The 20,008-nt window shown below is 47.2% G+C and overlaps 1 protein-coding gene across 3 annotated transcripts in view; it reads left to right on the top strand.

The window, feature by feature from the left end:
- Positions 1–20,008, top strand: part of LAMA3 (laminin subunit alpha 3) — a 257,005-nt gene that overhangs the window by 225,196 nt on the left and 11,801 nt on the right. For all 3 annotated transcript variants that reach the window (XM_008261146.4, XM_051851337.2, XM_008261147.4), the window contains 8 exons: positions 1,634–1,751; positions 2,466–2,606; positions 4,079–4,218; positions 4,969–5,100; positions 6,654–6,807; positions 11,857–12,026; positions 15,874–16,057; positions 19,028–19,168. In XM_008261146.4, the coding sequence (XP_008259368.2) occupies positions 1,634–1,751; positions 2,466–2,606; positions 4,079–4,218; positions 4,969–5,100; positions 6,654–6,807; positions 11,857–12,026; positions 15,874–16,057; positions 19,028–19,168 (1,180 nt within the window). The remainder of the gene's footprint in view (positions 1–1,633; positions 1,752–2,465; positions 2,607–4,078; positions 4,219–4,968; positions 5,101–6,653; positions 6,808–11,856; positions 12,027–15,873; positions 16,058–19,027; positions 19,169–20,008) is intronic.

Genomic DNA, 20,008 nt, shown 5'->3' with positions numbered 1-20,008 from the left:
CAGTTCATGTGTGATAATGCTTTATGTGAATTAAGTGCCAGACAGATTCAGAAGCCAAAAGGGAAATGCCAAGGTACCATGTAGGAAGAGCTGCTTTAGAAATTGTGCTGGGGCAGGTGTTGTGACACCATGGGTTAAATGGGCACCTGGGACACCTGCACCCTCTGTTGGAATACCTGGGATTCGGTCCTGCCTCCAATTCCAGTCCGACTTGTTGCTAATGCACGTAGGAGGCAGCAGATGACAGCCCAGGTACTTGGGTCCCTGCCACCCACGTGAGAGACCCAGATTGAGTTCCAGGCCTCTGGCTTTGGCCTGGCCCAGCTTTGGTTGTTGTGGGCATTTTGGGAGTGAACCAGCCAATGGAAGATCTCTCTGTCCCTGCCCCCTTACTGCCTTTCAAATTATTTAATTAATGTTTAAAAATTTTCCAGTTTTTTAAGCAATAATATCATGAGGAGAGTCACTAATCTTCACCTCACACTGAGTCCCTCTTTGTGTATCAGGCACTATTTGGATACATTACACATATTAGCTTATTTTTTTTAAATATTAATGATCCTAAAAATTTGTTTGAAAAGCCAAGTAAGAGAGAAAAAGATATTCCATTTACTGGTTCACTCCCCAAATGGCCACAGTGACTGGGGCTAGGCCAGGCCAAAGCCAAGAGTCCTGAGCTCCATCCAGGTCTCCCACAAGAGTAGCGGGGACCCAAGCACTTGGGCCATCTTCTGCTGCTTTCCCAGGTGCATTAGCAGGGAGCTGGATCAGAAGCAGAACAGCCAGGACATGAACTGGTGTCGTATGGTTTGCAGGTTCGCAGACAGAAGCTTAGCCTGGTGTGCCACAATGCCAGCCCCCCACATACTAGCTTATTTAAACTCATAACAAAGTTATGAAGCAGATTCACATATTCCTGTTATGCAGCTGATAAAACAGAGATGTTAACCAGCTTGCTCCAGAGCCAACAGCTCTGAGAAACACCTGGGAGTTCACGTTCATGTGCCATAGCCTGTTCTCAGCCCTTGCTGTGTCACTTGCCTATCCTTGCCCAGGTCCACAGTTAGGGGGTGAGGGACACAACACAGGCACCCAGACCATGCTTTCCATCATTTGAGCTTAGCACTGGTTAAATCAGGCTACATTTCCCATAATGGAACAGAGCCAAAAGATAACCCTTCGTGTCTTCAGCATTTACGGTGGCTCACTTAAGAGGGAACAGAAAAAAGACAAAGTTTTCTAGAGAGTTCTTGGTTCTAACAATTTTTATTAATGATTTAATGCATACTTATATAGCATGTATTGTATTACTTACTAACATGCTGCCCATGTGATTCTGCGGGCAGGGCAGGCAGCTGTAGATATCACGCATCTTCTATATCTGCTTTTGGAGACTCTGGCCATCCTTCTGTGAACTTTGTTGTCTGCATTTCTTCAGCTGGGAGTGCTAACTGACCCGGAAAGGAAGTCAGTTTTCCCAGCATCCTAAGACAGCATTACAGGAACTCCATGGGAACAGACAGCCTGAAATACGTTCTTGCTTATAGGGAGAAGCACTAGAGAGCACAGCACTCTCTATTCTCAGCGGAGCCTGAGACGATCCCTTCTCTTCCTTGTTTCCATTCCTCATCAGATTAAACATTTCTACGCCTGCTTTCCGAGGCTGCATGAAAAATCTGAAGAAAACCAGTGGTGTGATTCGGTTGAATGACTCCGTGGGAGTAACCAAAAAGTGCTCAGAAGACTGGAAGGTAAGACAAGGGTCAGAACCTTGAGATTCTTCAGAGCACCCAGACTCAGGAACACACCAGCTTACGACCGGTCCTGGTTGCACACCACGTTACGGTGAATAAGCGCATGTTCACTGCCCACGTACCTGCAAAGTACAGCATGGTCTCAAGTTCACCGATTACACTTGAGGGAGAGAAGCAGGCATTGTGGTGGCAACTTGATACGCCTGCATCCCATATCGGAGTGCCTAAGATCTAGTCCCATCTCTACTTCCAATGCAGCTTGCTGCTTAAGCCCCTAGAAGGCAGCAGAATGTTTGCTCAAGTACTTGAGTCCCTGCCACCACACTGCAGGCCCAGGTTGAATTCCTCGTTCCTCCTGGCTTCAGCCTGGCCCAGCCCTGGGTGTTGTATGCATGTTGAGAATCAGCCACTGGCTGCAAGATTCTTTCTCTCTTCGTCTCTTCCTCTCCCCGTCACTCTGCCTTTCAAATAGATAAATAAAGAGATCTTTTAAAAATACTAAATTTGTGGGAAAGGAGGAAGCCCAATTGTCCAACACAGAACCTTACAGATGATGTCAACTTCTCATGTAGAAAAGCAAACTGTTTCTTGCCGAGACTTCGTGAGTCACGGTGATCGGTTTGGGTGAGGTGATGCAGGCAGGATAAGATACTGTCCTTCAGCCGTGAAATGATTGCAGCACCAGTAATTAATACCACGTTTGCCTTACAGCTCGTGCGATCGGCCTCATTCTCCAAAGGAGGACATTTGAGTTTCTCTAATTTGGACCTCCCGTGGCCCAACCACTACCAGGCCTCATTTGGGTTTCAAACGTTTCAACCCAGTGGGATATTAGTGAACCATCAGACACGGGTATGCGATAGTGCATCAACACTGAATGAGTCTTAAGCCTGTCTCCAGGGTTGATGTCAAAAACAGCAGAGGGCTTTGGGAGGTGGGGGGGAGTCTTGCTCACTTGGCTTTAGAGATCTTTGCAAAACTAGCCCTGAGAAAGCAGATGCTAACACTTAGACTGTGGGGGTGGCTTTTCCACCAAAGCAGGATGTTTTCACTTAGCTCTTTTGACAGCTAACGCTTGTTTCCTCTGCCACACGTAACAACACTTAGTACAGGGCACACAATATGATCAAAAGCAGGTGGGAAACTTGGCTTAGCAAAAGATTAGATCAACCCTGGACAATGAGGAATCCCACAAACATCCTAAGACCTTTGCCTTCCATCTCTAATGAGGTAGCCAAGAAATACATATAAATTGGCAGCCTTTGATCCAGTCATAATGAATACTGCAAACTATAAAAAATCAACACAAAATACAAACAGCAGTGGTTATAGTCATATATAGTAAAATTGTTTTAGACTGGGGCCGGTGCTTTGGCATAACAGGTAAAGCCACCACCTGCAATGCCAGCATCCTGTATGGGCACTGGTTCAAGTCCTGGCTGTTCCACTTCCAATCCAGCTCTCTGCTATGGTCTGGAAAAGCAGTAAAAGTCCTTGGGCCCCTGCACCCATGTGGGAGACCTGGAGGAAGCTCCTGGCTCCTGGCTTCAGATCAGCACAGCTCCAGCTATTGCAGCCATTTGGGAGAGTGAACCAGCAGATGGAAAACTTCCCTCTCTCTGCCTCTGCCTTTCAAATAAATAAATCTAAAAAAAAATTGTTTGAGACTGAAAGCTCACCAAGAATTACTTCTTGTTGAAAACTACAGAAATTGTACCTGGTAGAAAAAATATGAACAAAATTGAAATTACCACTGCTGAAATTATATATTATTTTCATTAATAATTGGCAGAGTCAAATCATCTTGACAAAATTTAGATCTGCAATTTGACATGGCAAATTGGATTTCCTAGAAATAATGACTAGAAAATAAAAGACACATAAGGACTGAAAAGAAGAAATGATTGTTATAATTGTTTATATGAAAAAAATTGACAAGTCAACTCTGCTATAAAATTTATTCAGAAAAGAATCCTGATGGAAATAATTTCAGCAAGATTAAAGTAAAAATAGAAAATTTTAGAAGTGATTTAACTGGTTTGTGTAATCGTTTGAGAAATTAAATTGCCTTAATGAATGTAGGTCCAGGAAAATGATTTTGACAGATTCACTGGTGATAAAATCACTTACATAAGATTTTTATATTCTTAAAGATGGAGTCAAAATATTCAAACAATAATCTTCATATCAAAATGACAAAGTCAAAACATTTGGATTGAAACATCCTGTTTTATATGTAGTTTGATCATAAATACAGTATTGATACAGTCATTATCTGTAAATGCAAACTGATTCTTGATGCGTGTACTCTGTGACAATTTCAGACAAGTAGCCTGCAGGTCACTCTGGAAGACGGTCACATTGAAGTGAGCACCAAGGATAGCGGGAGCCCGATTTTTAGGTCTCCACAGACGTACACGGATGGCCTGCTGCACTACGTGTCTGTAATAAGTGACAGCTCTGGGTGAGTGCCGAGGTACTTCTGCTGGGGCTCTATTTAGTTCAACAGAATTTTCTTGATGTCTTTTTGCAAAATATTTTCCTTGACCTCTTGGCCTTATTTCTTGTTCGATATCAATTTCCTCATTAAAAAACCAATCAACAGTTGGATGAATGTATTCAAAATGAAATCCACAATGTGTTCAAAATGAAATACTATTTGACAATGATAAAGAAAGATCTAGAACTGCATTTAATGACATAAATGAAAGTTACAAGCATACTTTGGAACAAATCAAAAGAGCTCCTTCCCTATGATCCCCTATGATTTCATTTATTTATTATATGATTTCACTTATTTATAAGTTTAAAGACAGGCAGAATTCATCTATGCTATCTGACTCGAGGATAGTGGTTATCCTTGAACAGGGATGGAGGCTGGAGAGTGAAGGGGATCACAAGGTTGGGTTCCCAGTGTGCTGATCCATTCTGTTTCCTTATTTGGGTAGTAGTTGTATTGGTGTATTGATGTTGCCAAAAAATCATTGAGTTGAACACTTTTGACATATTCCCGTTCTGTATATATATAATAATTTAATAAGATGATATATACAAATAGAAATACATGAAGCTTTTTAATGCTCTTTTAAAATAAGCATGATTTAACTGTATATTTTCTGTAACAGATATAGAGGCGAAGACAGTAAGCTGACCTCATAGCAAGAGTCTTCTTTCCAGCAGTTCTCAACTTTGTTTTTCTCTCCTCCCCTTTCAGCCTGCGGCTTCTCATTGATGATCAGCCTCTGAGAAGTAGCCAAAAGCTACAAGGCTTTTCAAATTCCCAACAATCTCTGCGCCTGGGCGGGAGTTATTTTGAGGGTTGTATCAGCAATGTTTTTGTCCAGAGGTGAGTGGTATTTTCTCTGTGGGTAACTGATGAGAACAACCTGCCCACACTGACGACATCTCATGGGTCTGGTTGCCGCAGTCAGATTTGTCAGTGTGTGCTGCACACTGCAGAGCAGAGAGAGCTCCTTTCGAAAATGTACCTCTTACTGTCATGGCTCCCAGGAAAACCTTCATTTCCTACCTCTAATCCCATCTGGAAGACCGAGAAGGGCTTGAGATGTTTTATTGACTTGGACTGTGGCAGGGTCATGGAGGTTGAGAATACTATAGCTCTTTCTTTGGAATGGATGTCATCATCTATGACATGCAAGTCAAATACACACAGAGGGAAACATGGGACAGGGTGAGATGGGATGCTGGTTGACATCAGGACACAGCAGAAGGGAGTTTAGGAAGGGAAAGCTGATGGTGACCAGGTAGCAAAGTCTCATGGGAAAATCTGCCTTTTCTCATGGCTGTTGTCTGAGCCTCATAAGAGCAGGAAGGTGGTGCTAATACCTCCTTGTCTTCTCCACTGCTTATACTTCCTGCTTCAAACACTGAGCTAGGGGGCAAGGACAATGTTTCAACAGCCAGGAGGACAGTGAGAACTCTGAGCCTAGTCCTGGACAGGGAGGTCAGCATCTCCATGGCTGGGAGTGTTGACAGCACCATCACAGCAGCCTGCAAGTCCAAGCCTGAGTTTGATACCCAGAACCAGGCCCTCTCTCTTTCCTGGAAAGAATTTTGCCTCTTATCTAAAAATCAAAAGAAAGCATTGAGGGGCCAGCGCTGTGGTGCAGCGGATTAACGCCCTGGTTTGAAGTGCCGGCATCCCATATGGGCGCTGGTTCTAGTCCCAGGTGCTCCTCCTTCCAATCCAGCTCTCTGCTATGGCCTGGGAAAGCAGTAGAAGATGGCCCAAGCCCTTGGGCCACTGCACCCACATGGGAAACCCTGAGGAAGTTCCTGGCTCTTGGCTTTGGATTGGCGGAGCTCCAGCCATTGTGGCCATCTGGGGAGTGAACCATCGGACAGAGACCTCTCTCTCTCTCTCTCTCGCTCTCGCTCTCGCTCTCGCTCTTGCTCTTGCTCTCGCTCTGCCTCTCCTCTCTCTGTGTAACTCTGACTTTCAAATAAATAAATAAATCTTTAAAAAAAAGAAAACATTGAAAGGCTTGAATGCATGGAAGAACTGAGCTCTCTTCTGTCTACTAAAAGGCACATTCAACACTGATATTGGTCTCTAGCACTACATTGATCCAGGCAATTCCTTGGCTTTGCAACCAGTGGAGAGCTGACTAGATCTTACTGTGCAATATTGATTAAAATAAAGTTTCAGAGTGATTATTTTCCATGGCCATAATCTGAAAGTTAAATTATTTTCCATGGTTATGCCAAAACACTCTTCCAAATGGACGCAGGGCCTGGGACTCTTTAGTTGGTTGATTTTTATTTGTGTGTATATTGCCAAAGCAGGTGGCATTTCAAAGACTTGCAGTATGAGAGCCGTGGGTCTTCCTTTAATGTGGTGGATGTTAGCAACAGCCTTCCTTTCCATCCTTGTTTCAGATTATCACAGAGCCCCGAAGTCCTAGATCTGGCCAGCGGATCTACCAAGCGAGATGTGGCTCTGGGAGGCTGCAGTTTAAACGAACCACCTTTCCTAATGTTGCTTAAAGGTCCTGCAAGGTTTAACAAGACCAAGGCTTTCAGTATCAACCGGGTAAGTGTCATGACCCTACCCTGGTTTCTTCTCTCCAGAGGTTTCTCCTATGGGATTCTATGGGATTCTCTGTGGGATCCTATAGGATTTTCCTGTGGAGATGGTAGGGGAGGAGGAGAAAAATCATCTATTCCCATGCAGGTCTGTGTCTGCATGAAGTGGCATTGATGGGCCATCAACAGTTGAATTGCTTCAAAATGTCAAAAGTGCTTTTCTTTGTAGCTATTATTTTGTATCTTGATGAAAATTTGAAAATGTGTTTTTTTGCAGTCACAGAACACACAGTACCTTGACTGGGGCTTCCTAACTCTGTAGTTGATGTCTTACTCTTTTGACACTGCTGCTATGATTTTGTCTAAGGCCCATGCCTCCTTTCCTGCCCTTAGATGTCACCTCTGCACTAATGTAGCTCCTATGACAAAACCAATACATGGTCCCAGGCCTGTGGAATCCAGTGCAGCTTACACCCTGAATGCACATTAGAAACACCTAGGGAGCTCTCCAATCCCAATGCTAGACATATGTGGCTTCCTTTTGGAGCAGGCCCAGGCTTCAGTAGTTTATAAAGTTCCCCAGATGGTTCTAAAATGTACAACCAAGACTAAAAGGAAATGCAATTCCTTGTGTGAAAGAGTGGAGGCATTGTAATAAATTGAACACAGGATTAGGACTTAAGGAATTCCTTACTCTGTGTGAGGTCACCATGAGTAAGATTAATGGATAACCTTGAACAGCCCTGATCTGCCATGCATTGCACTAAGCCCTCCAAGTGGATCTTCTTGCTACGTTCTTAAATAACCTTAAGAGGTAAGTACTATACTAGCCACAGCTTATAGAAAAAGAAAGCTCTGGTTTGGAAACGTAAGCAACTTGCCCAAGCTCCCACAGGTGCAAGGTGGGGCTGGCATTCCAATTGCTCGGTGAAGAGCAATGCATGAAAAATGTTCAGCACTCCTCTCATGTCTTGGTACCCACACGCTGCTCGGCTCCTGATATTTTCCTGCTGCATAACGATTTGGGGGAATCGTGAACAGATAAGGCATAATAAGAAATGTTTTCTGCTGCTAAGAAGATCTGTATTTCATAAATCCCAAAGGGTTGCCAGTGTGCTGTTATGAAAAGAACATCATTAGAATTGCCTCCCTCAGAAATAAAGTTATTCAAAAGAACTTCAAAAACTTCATGGGAAAGTAGACCTAAAAGATAAGCTTATTTTGGTACAAACTGATATATGAGCATAGTTTTTTCATAGGCTGGAAGTTATTGAGAGATGAAATATGCACAGTGATGGTGGAACTAGAGAGAAGGAGATGGGTCCAAAAGCTATTTAGAAGATAGACTATATATTGGAACCAGCATTGTGGTACAGTGAGTTGAGCAGCCGCCTGTATGCAAGCATCCCTTATGAGTGCCTATTGGAGTCCCAGCTGCTCCATTTCCAATCTAGCTCCTACTGATGTACCTGGAAAAGCAACAAAGGAAGGACCAAGTGTTTAGGCCCCTACACTCACATGGGAGACCTGGAGGAAGCTCCTGGCTCCTGGCTTTGGTCTGATTCAGTCCTGGTCCTTTGGGGCATTTGGGAAGTGAACCATGGAGTGGAAGCTTTCTTTCTCTCTTTGTCTCTCCTTGTCCCTCTGTAACTATGCCTTTCAAATAAATAAAAATAAATCTTAAAAAAAAAGAAGATAGAATATCTAGGACTCGAGAAAAATGATTGAGTTTGGGAGACAAAGAAAAGGCAGGAGTTAAAAGAATTCTGAGGCATTCGTCTAGGGTTGTTGGGTGGATGGAAATGCTATTGACATTTCCAAGGAGTTCGGAGAAGGACACATATTTGGAGGCGAAGAGAAGGAATGGACTTTGTGGCCTAATGAGTGACAGGTCCCTGCAAGAGATCCAGGTGGAGTATGTTCATGGGAGACTGTTGGGGTCTCTGAGTGGGTCTTCCCAATAGGGTGGAACCAGGACTATTGCTATGGGAGATGTCAGTGCATTCATTATTTAATTTCCCCCATTCCAAGAGTAGATAGAGCAGCAGCCCAGGGCAGAGAGAATGCAACAGAACTGTGGCTAAGTATTAGATTTGGAGGTCAGACTTCCTGGGTTTGCATCAGGTTGTAGGAGAATGATTATTTAACCTCTCTGTGGCTGTTTGCTCCAGTGTCAGTGAAGATGAATAATGGTAATATCTTGCGCCGTTGTGGTGAGGTGAATGGGGTCATAAACACCAAACACTTAGAGAAGTGCTACACACATAGGAAGTGTGCAGTGAATGTCAGTTGTTACTACTGTGCACACTAATGAGAACCCAAACAAGGGCCATGATTGCCACAGAAGTGGTGCAGCAGGAATTTTCCTGCCACACAAATCCAAGGGTTCTTCTTGAGGAGGCGACCCCAGAGCTGGATCTGTGGGGAGTGTGGGTGGAATTTAGATGAGTGAATATTGGTGCTGCCTGAGCAGAAGCCCAAAGCCCAGAGGCAGGAAGTGGGTAGAGCTCGCAGGTACTTGGTGTGCATTCTCTCTGATTCTCTGAATCCTATCTCTTTCAGTTCTCACCACACCCTTCTGAGAGCAGAATCAAATGCCAGCTATACAGGTCAGAAATTGCATCTCAAAGAAGCGTAACAAAATCTTGCTCGAGACCAGCCTGTCAGTAAATGGTGCAGCCAGAATTCAGACTTTGGGCTGTAGACTCCCGAAGGAGGTGCCCTTCGAGGCACACCGGGTAGCATGCACAGACTTGGAAATCTCGATGAGCAGAACAAAATCTGGTGGGAAAATGAGTTGGGGGGGACTTGATGTCACACACTGGAGCCTGTGCCCTGCGTAGTTTGTCCATTTCCCTGTGTCAATGTAATTGATGAGTGCTTTCAGCCCTTTAAGCGATTACAGATTATTACACTGGCAGCAGTCTGTGGGAATGCTTGGTGTAGGCAAGTTGTGGAGACAAGAAGTCAACCTGGCAAGCTCCTGCAAGAGTCCAGGCAAGACAGGGCTGACTTGGAAGGCAGAGACACCAGAAATGAAAAGAAAGGAGTCAAAACAAAATATGTCACAGAGAGAAACAGGAGGACTTGAAACTAAATGCATAAAGGAGGCAAGGGAGGTAGGTGTCCGTGGCTAAGATGCCGAACCTGAGTGCCTTGAAGATTGATGGTGCCATTGAGAATCAAGGGAGACCCGGTGGCAAAGGGTCCCTAAGTAACTGTTGATCTGGGTGCTACTGCTGGCGAACAGTGAAGTCTGTCTCAGACCTCCTGGGGTAAGTCCCAGTCAGGAAGTCCCAGGCTGGGTTCTATTCTCAGTGGGATCATGTTTGGTTCTGATTTTAGGCAAGTCACTTACATTGATGGGTATGATTAACCATCTCCATTCAGCAATGAATCAGCATAATCAGTTTCTTTTTTAATTTTTACTTTAAAGAGAGAGCGCGCTCCAACTTGCTGGTTCATACCCCGCCCCAATGCCCACATTGGCCCCCTACTGGAGCTGGGAGGCCAATCCATGTCTCCCATGTGGGTGGCAGGAACCCAACGACTTGAGCCATCATTGCTGGCTCCCAGGGTCTGCATTAGCAGGAATCTGGGGTCAGAAGCCAGGGCCAGGATTTGAACTCAGGCAATGAGAAATGCAAGCATCGTGAAATGCAGGCATCTTAACTGTTGTCTTAAGGAATGGGCCACATGCCTGTCCTGACCATTTTAAATATGGCTGTCCAGTTTGCACTCTGAGTACTGTATCCAAGAATCTGGTTGCAGGGGAAATCTGATCTGAAGGGATCTGTATTGGGAAGCCTTTAGCTGCTGGTTCCAGAAAACTCACTGTAAAATGACTTAAACGATTACAATAATGTCACATAAGGAGCACTTCAGTGGTTGGTGGGGCTTAGGGCCTGACTCTGCTTCTCCAGTTCTCTTTTCCTCATCCCTCATGGTTCCTGGAAGCATCCTCACCGGACAGTGTCCAGCACAAGAAGTACTGATTCTCCCTGGCTTCTCTCTACTAGTACAGAAACTTTATCAGAAACCCCGCCTCTCCCCAACTTCTCTCAAGGTTCATTAGCTGGGAGGAAGTCACATGTTCATCCATAAACCAATTCCTAGCAAGACAAATCCTTACCTTTTGCTTTGACTAATGGTAATTCCCTACTGGATCCTGAGTCCCTGGGAGGAACATGGACCATTCATAATCTGGGCTGTGAACCAAGGAAAGAGGGAAGAGCTGGGGGATCTGTTTCTCCAACAAGTCTTCTAGTCACCTTGGTATTTATTATGGTGTTTTTTCTTCCTGAAAGCTCAGTCTTGTTCAAGGCTCAAGGCATTGTCCAGCATGGGACAGACTTCTGTCTATGGCTCCACTGTGATGAAAATGGGGACGGAGTGGGGTCTCTCTCCTGCTGTCTTCTCTCCCCGACTTTTCACCTGCCCTGCTGCAGAAGACCAACTTAGTTGTCACAGGGCAGGTGGCAGGGTTGCAGCTCCGTGTCTCACTGGCTGGCCTCCATGCCACTGGCCAAATGCCAGCTCTCTCAAGGGACTTGTTGGTTCTTGCAATGCTCGGTGGTGGTGGTGGTGGTGGTGGGAGCTGCTGGATATATACAATTGTTCAGTGCTTATGTAGGACAGAAATAGCCTGTACCTGATCAAAGCAGAGAGGGAGAGAAAATGGGGATTCAGACCCTCTTAAACTTTATTTCCCCAAAAGAATGGCCCCTTCTTCCATCCAGTGCTGTTTTAAACCAGAGGCAATCCCCACCCTACCCCTTTCAGATCAAAGCCCCAGTAGAACATTAATGGGTTGGAAAGGGTTATGGAGCCAAGACTGAGCTGTGACTCCCCCTCTGTCTCCTCCATGCCAGAGGTAACAAGAAGGGCTCTCAGTGGGAACTCCCCACCCTGGGAACCACTGGCCAGATCTTCTGTTTCTCTACTGAACTCATCCCTGAGGATCAAGAGTCCAAATGGAGCAAGACACACGGTGAGAAGCATTGTCACTGTCCCCCTGAGAATTAGCTGCCTGACTTTTGGTTCTTCTCCCATGCAGCCGCTGCGGGACACGCCAGTGGCCTCCCTGAAGAGCATGGAGGTGTGGCAAGATGGCAAGTCCTGCCCGCCACTTCCCAGGGCCCAGGACAGTCATGGAGCCTTCCGGTTTGGGGACAGTCCCACCAGCCACTTGCTCTTCAAGCTTCCCCAGGAATTACTGAAACCCAGGTATTTTAAAATTTCTCACCCCAGTGCCAACTCAGAAGCCAATTGCAGTTTGACCCCAGGGAAGTGTTGCCAGCATGATGTCACGCACCTGGCACTCATGAAGATGGCACTGTCATTGCCGTGAACCGAAGTGCCAGCCTGCACGGGACAGGGAGCGTGATTGCCTGCCAGGTGCTCTCCTCCACAGCTGGGCTGCGAATGTGACAGTGCATGGCTCAGAGACTGCAACAGCTCAGCTCTGGCTTCAAATCAGCAGTGTTCTAAAAATAAGGCTGATGTTTTCTTCCAAAGCTGCTATTTATTTCTATGGAAAATCACCTTTCTTCTCTTGCATTCTGTAAAAGAAAATTATCCTTTTAGGTAGACCCGGTGCCAGCTAGAACAAGTTTAGAGAATGTAGTTAGACTTTTTATGCTAACAAGTTACAACCCTGTGGAGGGGGAGGGGATGAGCAGTTGTATCAATGATGTCAGAAGAAAGTAGAAAAACCAGGTTTGTCAAGTTCAGGTGATATGAAGGAGATGTAAATTGAGAGGTGGCAGCCATTCCTTCAACACTTCCCTACAGAGGCAGATGTCCCAGGAATCAAGAAGACCTGGCTGTAGCTCCTAGCTTCAGACTACACGGACTCATTGGGAAAGTCTGGGCCAGGCGGGGGTTACTCCACGCAGAGATGACCCCTGGGAAGAATCCAGTATTGACCCAAGTGGCCCAACTCCGATACACCTGCCGTGCCCAGTCCTTGGCTGGCAGCATTGCCCCTGCAGATCCATAGGTGTGACACTGGGAATTCCCTGTCTCCCCAACATCAGGTTCTTTGAGAGGAAACAATTTTCCTACGCTTAGGCTTTCTCTCCCTTCCCGGCTCCCTTGTTTTAACAAAACGAAACATCGCTCTGGACCTCAATTTTCTCATTGGTCAAATGCAGTTGATGATGTTTTCCCTGCAGGGAGGGGAGGTAAGAGCTGGTAAGGAGCCTGCTTCTGGGAAGTCCATTCCGAAAACCATGACTGTGACTCACAGGCAGAGAGATGTCAAAGCCAGAAGTGAGGAATGCCGGCTTCTACAGGAGACTCCCTGCGGGAGGCGCCAGGGCTCTGATCGTCACACACAGCGCCCCTGGGTCCCTCATTTCCCTCAGTTGTGCGAGTGGACGACTCACGCAGGGAGTAGGGATCATCCACTGTTACTTCCCAGTGGGGAGGCCCTGTTCCCCATCACAGATCTCTTGGTCAAGCTGGCCTTCACAACAATCTCTCTTTTTGCAAGAAACGGCAGTTGCCAAGGCTGTCCCTACTGCTCTGTCCCCACTGCTCTGTCCCCAGCCTCTCTCCCTCCACCCCTCCTCTCTGGCATCTTCTCTCCCAGCACATCCATTGTGATTAGTAATCTGGCTTCTGAGGAGGCTGCAACCCATGCCTTCCTGTCCAATGCTGCATCACACATCACATATGAAAACAGTAGCATTTGCAAAGGCAACATGAAAACATGGCCCATCATTAATAAATGTAATTGTGAAATATATTGTAATCTCAGTGTAGCGATCAGATTGTATTTTCAGGAAGTTTCGAGACTTGCGTTTACTATTGTTCTCCTTCTGATTTATATTCTAGAGATGTTTTGATTCTCCTTGGTAATTGGCACCATTGTTTTTTAACTCTTTGGTGTATGCATAAAAACGCTAATGAGGCCTCTGTCTTTCCCTCCCTGTCCCCAGCAATGTGCAGCCTCACGCGCTGGAATTTGAATCCACTGCTGCCTTTTTTGGTGTTCAGCAGTTAGTCTTTTCTGAAAGAAAATTGCTTTAGGAAACAGTTCTGGAAAGCAAATGTCAAGTCTGATCATTGAGCTCACATATGTAAAGTGCTTCACATTCTGTAGTGCCTGCTAATCTCCTCCCTAAACTGGCTAACCCTCATTCCCCAAGCCTCCGCACCAACACAGGCACACGGAGAGAAACACTGAGCAGTGTTACCATCTGGCTGGTTGAATTTAACAAATATAGATTTCTTTTTCACTTTGAAGCACACTGCCCTCCAGGAAACCTAGAAGAATAAATGTGCAGCTCAGTCTCACAATATTAAGAAGCAAAGAGAGTATTAGAAGCAAAGAGCATTAACACTGCAATTTTTTTCTTCCACTGTGAGGGTAGGCCTCCAGATTTTCCACGGACCATGCCATGCATTTCAGGAACTGTTTGTTGAGTTCCTACTGTGGAGTTGGCACTGAGCAAACCTGTAATGCTAGGAGCAGTATAAACCCAGTCCTCGCCTTCTCTCTGGGGTGTACCTGGATGTTACCCATGGGGAACAGGTGATGACAGCTGATTGATACCTGGGTCTCCCACTACCTTGTCATGGTGCACCTTTGGGAGCCCCTCCCAGTGCATCCCTGTGCCACAGACAACTCAAGGAATGAGTTACTGCACTTCTAGCATGGTGCCCAGAGCACACTCGTTCTGTTTTTTATTGGATGGAAGGATGGATGGAAGGAAGGAAGGAAGGGAGTTTTCATAGAAGTTAAAGTTTGCTGAGGCAAAAGTGCACATGATGTGTAACTATCATACAATGTATAGTAACTTATATTATCTGCTTTTTCTGCACGATATAGGCCCCATTCCTCTTCCATCATGGGTGGGTGTTAGGGCCTGAGGAAGGTAGACGTAGGTGAGACAAGATGTGTCGGTACTTCTGTGCCCTTGTGTTAAATATGGCGGGACTTCAGAAAGTCCATGGACAAATGGAATGGAGAGATGCCTGCCTGATGCTTAAATCACATCACCATATTCACGTTGTCCCCTACTCCTCCTACAACCTCCCTCTCCCGGAGTTTGCACATATTGGAATGCGTGTTCACTGGGCTCAAAGAGTGCAGGCTACCACGTGAACTAAGCCAGCCACAGAGATGAAGACTGTAGGACTGCATCTATAGGTGGATGAGGGCCGGAAGGTAGGGAGAAAGCAGAAGAGTGGGTCCAGAGGCTGGGGCGGGGCAGTAGGTAGCTGCTGCTGAGAGGGTAGGGGTCCAGGCTTGCAAGGTGATGAGTTCTGGGGGTGACTGCACAACACCACGAATGCACTTCCTGCAGAGCCGTGCACTTCAAAGTGGCTCAGCTGGTTGTTTTAGTCCCTTTTTGTTGCTATAAAAATACCTGAGTAACTTACAGTGATTGATTTGGCACATGATTCTGGGGGTTGGAAGGTCCAAAGGACATTTTGTTGGCCTCTGGAAAGGGTGCCTTCACTGGGTAACAACGTGGCATAGAAAGAACAAGGGAGCAGGCCGCATCAAAGGGGCCAAGCATGTGGAGCAGCCCTGCTCTCCTAGGGCTGGTGCTGCCCTGACTGCCGTAATCCCTTCCAAGGCCAGGGAGGGGCCTGTGACCCACGCACCTTGCACTAGGCCCCACCTCTTACAGATCCACCACCACAACCACCGCCATACTGGGGGCCAAGCTTCTAGCACGTGAGCCTTGGCTAGGGCCCACCCTCAGACCCCATCCACACCCTGGCAACGGTGAATTTGATATTTAGTGGATTTGACCTTAATTTTTTTAAATGTGGAATTTTGTAAAAGCCCAGGCATGTTGTCCCTGCTTGCGTGTGCTGGGACATAACACCATAGCTAAGCTGGCCACAGAAGTTCTGCACTATTTCTCAAAGCAGTCAGGAGAGCATACAGCAAAACTGTTCACAGGTGGCGTCTCAAAGGTTCCCGGAGACGTGAGTCAGTTAATCATCCAATCGGTTGACAGATGGGGTTTCCGGTGTTGGTGCCTCCCTCCCGTGTCCCGGCTATAAGATGCACCATTTCACTTCATGGCCTGCTGCCTGCTTCACCCCACAGGTCGCAGTTCTCCGTGGACATGCAGACGACAGCTTCCGGAGGGCTGGTGTTCTTCGCGGGCTCTAGGAATTCCTTCCTGGCTCTTTACCTCTCGAAAGGATGGCTGGTCTTTGCCCTGGGGACAGCAGGGAAAAAACTGCGGCTCAAGAGCAAAGAGAAATGCAACGACGGCCAGTGGCACACGGTGAGCGCCGGGGCCCAGGTCAGCGGGTGGGAGGCCAGCAGGAGGAGCCCTGGCAGCCTTCCCAGGCACGGAGGCCTGCGCGCTGGGAGAGCTCGTGTGGTTGGCGACGCTGAGGGACCCGCATCTCGGCACAAGGGGGCTGCACCCCTAGCCGTGCAGGGACGCCATCCTGACTGCCCCCTGGGCTTCACTCCCTGCATCTTCCGTCCGCTACACCCCCCTGGGCTGCCTCACTCCCCTTGCCCATTCCCACCCCTACTCCCTAGACAGTTTCTCTCTGGGGGTCAATTTCCCTTCTCCAGACTTGGAATGCCTTCCTCGTGGCTTAAGACCCACATGCCCAGCACCCCAGCTCTCATATGGGCACTTCCTAGATTTAAAGAAACACAGGCAGCCGGCGCTATGGCGCACTTGGTTAATCCTCCACCTGCGGTGCCAGCATCCTGTATGGGTGCCAGTTCTAGTACCGGTTGCTCCTCTTCCAGTCTGGCTCTCTGCTGTGGCCCAGGAAGGCAGTGGAGGATGGCCCAAGTGCTTGGGCCCCTGTACCCGCATGGGAGACCCGGAGGAAGCACCTGGCTCCTGGCTTTGGACCAGCATAGCTCCAGCCATTTGGGGAGTTGTGGCCATTTGGGGAGTGACCCAATGGAAGGAAGACCTTTCTCTCTGTCTCTCTCTCTCACTGTCTGTAACTCTACCTGTCAAATAAATAAATAAAATCTTAAAAAAAGAAAGAAAGAAACACAAGGTAAGGCCAAAGGAAACTTTTTTTTAAACTTGAGATGCACAAAGAAAAACAGAGAGCTTCCATCTACTGGGTCTCTCCCCAAATGCCCACAATGGCCAGGGCTGGAACCAAGAGCTGGGAACTCAATCCAGGTCTCCCACATGGGTGGCAGGAAGCCAAGCACTTGAACCATTGGGGCTGCCTCCCCCAGTCAGCGTTGGCAGGAGTTGGAATCAGGAGCGGCGCTGGGAAGTGGACCCAGACTCTCTGCTACAAGACACGGGTGTCCTAAGCAGCATCTTCACCACTCGGCTAAATGCCTGCTCTGTTTTCCTTTTTTCCTGAGGAAAGGAAATAGAACTCAGAAAACTTAAGTGGCTTGACGAGTTGTGTTCACTTAGTCATTCAGCAAATATTCCGTGAGTGGCTGCCCCAGAGAATATAAGCAAAGCCTCCCCAGTGTGACATCAGATAGCGATGAGTGCTTTGAGAAAACGTGAGGGCAAGGTGAGGAAATGAGGAAGCAGGGAGACTGTAGATACCATAGTCAAGAGAGGGGAGATGCCTCCAGCAGGAGCTGGCTTCCCGTGAATGGTGGGGAGGCTGTTCCCAGCCCAGGGAATAGCAAATATGGAGCCCCTGAGGTGGGCATTAGCTGAGTGAGCAGAACATGGAGGGATCAGAAATGGGATTAGAGAAAGAAAAGGGCCCAGGTCGTTCAAGCTTTGGAGGCCCAGCTAAGGACTTGGGATTTTATTCCAGGTGTCCCTGCAGCTTTTAAAGAGTCTTAAACTCTAGCATGAATGGATTTGGGTTTTTTCAACCTGTCTTTAGCTGCAGAGACTGCACCGGGGTTAAAGTAGAAGTGGGGAGAGCAGAGGGAAGCTCCCTGCATTGTGGAGGGAAAGAGAGGAGCCCGGGCCACATCTCAGAGCTTGGGGCCGGCAGCAGGGCTGGTAGTTGGGAGCTTACTGAGGTGGGGTAGACGGAGAGGAGGTGGAAGTGGCTGGGGAGAGAGCAGCTTTGAGCTGGGGACAGCAGGAGATCTGGGAGCACCTTCCCATCCAGGGCCACCAGACATTGCAACCTGTGTGCCAGCAGACAGTGGCGGCCCAGAGCCTCTTCGCTCTGGACATGCGTGCTGGGGAGTCTCCAGTGAATGATTTCACCAGGGAGTAGCCCTGACAGGGCAGGAACCATCTAGATCCCAGGGGTCCTAACTTGCAGCGAGGAGTGTTAGTCACTTACTCCTCCTGTTAGGAAAGAAGCAGCCATCGTGCACTCTCTTGTGTGTCCTGCCCTGCGGGAACTTCAGAAAGTCCCTGGGGGTGCAGATGTGTTGTCTGCAGGGTAAGGTGCTGATTAAGATGCCCACGTTCCACACTGCGTTGCCTGGGTTCTGTGCTCGGCTCCGGCTGCTCACCGCCTGCTGGTGAGAACCGTGGGAGGCAGGAGGTGATGAATCAAGTACTGAGTCCCTGATACCCACATGGGAGACTTGGATTGAGTTCCTGGATCCTGGCTTTGGCCTGGCTGAACCCCAGCTGTTGCTAGCTTCTGGAGAACTCTTGTGTCTGTGTCTGTGTCTGTGTCTCTGTCCTTCCCTCTCTTTCCCTCTTCCTATCAAATAAATGAACTTTTTTTTTAATAGATAAATTAAACTTTATTTTTTTAAATTTTTATTTAGTAAATATAAATTTCCAAGGTACAATTTATGGATTACAATGGAGTTCATGGAAAATGGAATGAAAAGATTAGTTTATTTGGGTGCAAAAAATTTTGAAATCCATGCCAATGATGAATCTTTAAAAAGTTTGTGGAAAATACATACTGTTAAAAAAAACTATGCATGGATTTCAAACATAATTGTGCACCAAAATAAACTTACCTTTTTGTAATGTTTTCCCAAGAACTTTCGGAAGTCTACTCACCTGACCCCCTCCTCTCAGCTCTGCACCACCACTGTGCTCCTCCCCCTTTCTTGCACAAATGTTTGCTTACTTCGGTGTCATTGACTCTCTATGTTTTGCATACATTTCCAGATCCTTGGCATTTTTGTATTAGTTCATTTTTGAACTCCGCTTGTTCAGTAGCTAACTTAATCTCACAGAGTGCCGGTGATGATAGCAGGAGAAAAAGGGGCAGAAAAATATTTTTCAAAAATGTCCCTGTAACCATGCACCAAATGCAGCCGCAGTTGTCAAAGGTGAAAATCAGATCCACTTATTTTCTGTCCTCTGCAGGTGGTGTTTGGGCAAGATGGAGGTGAGGGACGCTTGGTCGTGGATGGCCTGAAGGCGCAGGAAGGAAGACTGCCTGGAAATTCCACTGTCAGTGTCAGAGCCTTGGTTTACCTGGGAGCATCTTCATCCCGGAAACCCAAGGTGAGAGGTCACCCTTCAGAGCCCAAGATAAAAATAACTCACCTTGTACTGTACCCATGACGGTTATGTGAGCTCTCTGAACATCTCAAAATATTTCGGATGCTTTTTAAAATACCTAATTACTGTTCACGTTCACAAGCCCCAGGAGAAGGCACCCAGACCACATTCCCAAGCCTGTGTTTGCAAGGTGCGGCTTGAGATACAAACCCTGCTGGAGTGATACAGGACTTCTCCCTGGCTTTCTTCACTTCCGTTTTTTAAGTTTATTTTATTTATTTGAAAGGCAGAGAGACAGAGGCTAACATTGTTCCTTGACCTACTCGGAAAGCTCGAAAGAGACTTGAACAAGGAAGAACTTCATAACTGCGTATGCGCCAGGGTCTGAAAGAACAACATTATCTGAAGAACCACACTTGGGAACCCTGGGCCAAGGGAAAGGCATGTCAAGTTCAGGGACTCTGCTGGAGCTACAGCCAGGGCGAGCTCTGGGAGTGCCCTCCCCCTCTGCCTCCCCTCCCTCCCTGCCAGGGCTCTAACTACACCTGGATTACCTGGGTGACCTCATGCACCTGTCTTTCTCCTCCCAGATAGGCCTTCTCCTCCCACAAAGAGAATGGTTCGGTCACCGGCTCGGGCATAGGAACTGTCCTCTGCCTGAGTTGATTTTTGCTCCTTTCCAGCAGAGATGGAGACCATTCTGATGTGACATTTGCTGGCCCTGGGGGAGGGGAGGGCACAGACTCGACTGGGCCTGGAAAGGGACAGAAAGTAGACCTTGTTCCCTAGCCCATAATCTAGGTGTTCAGCCCCTCCACAGGGCTCAGCATGGCCCGCTGGAGC

This window comes from Oryctolagus cuniculus, chromosome 10, assembly GCF_964237555.1.
Source record: "Oryctolagus cuniculus chromosome 10, mOryCun1.1, whole genome shotgun sequence".
NCBI lineage: Eukaryota > Metazoa > Chordata > Mammalia > Lagomorpha > Leporidae > Oryctolagus > Oryctolagus cuniculus.
This window is presented reverse-complemented; position numbering and strand designations above follow the sequence as displayed.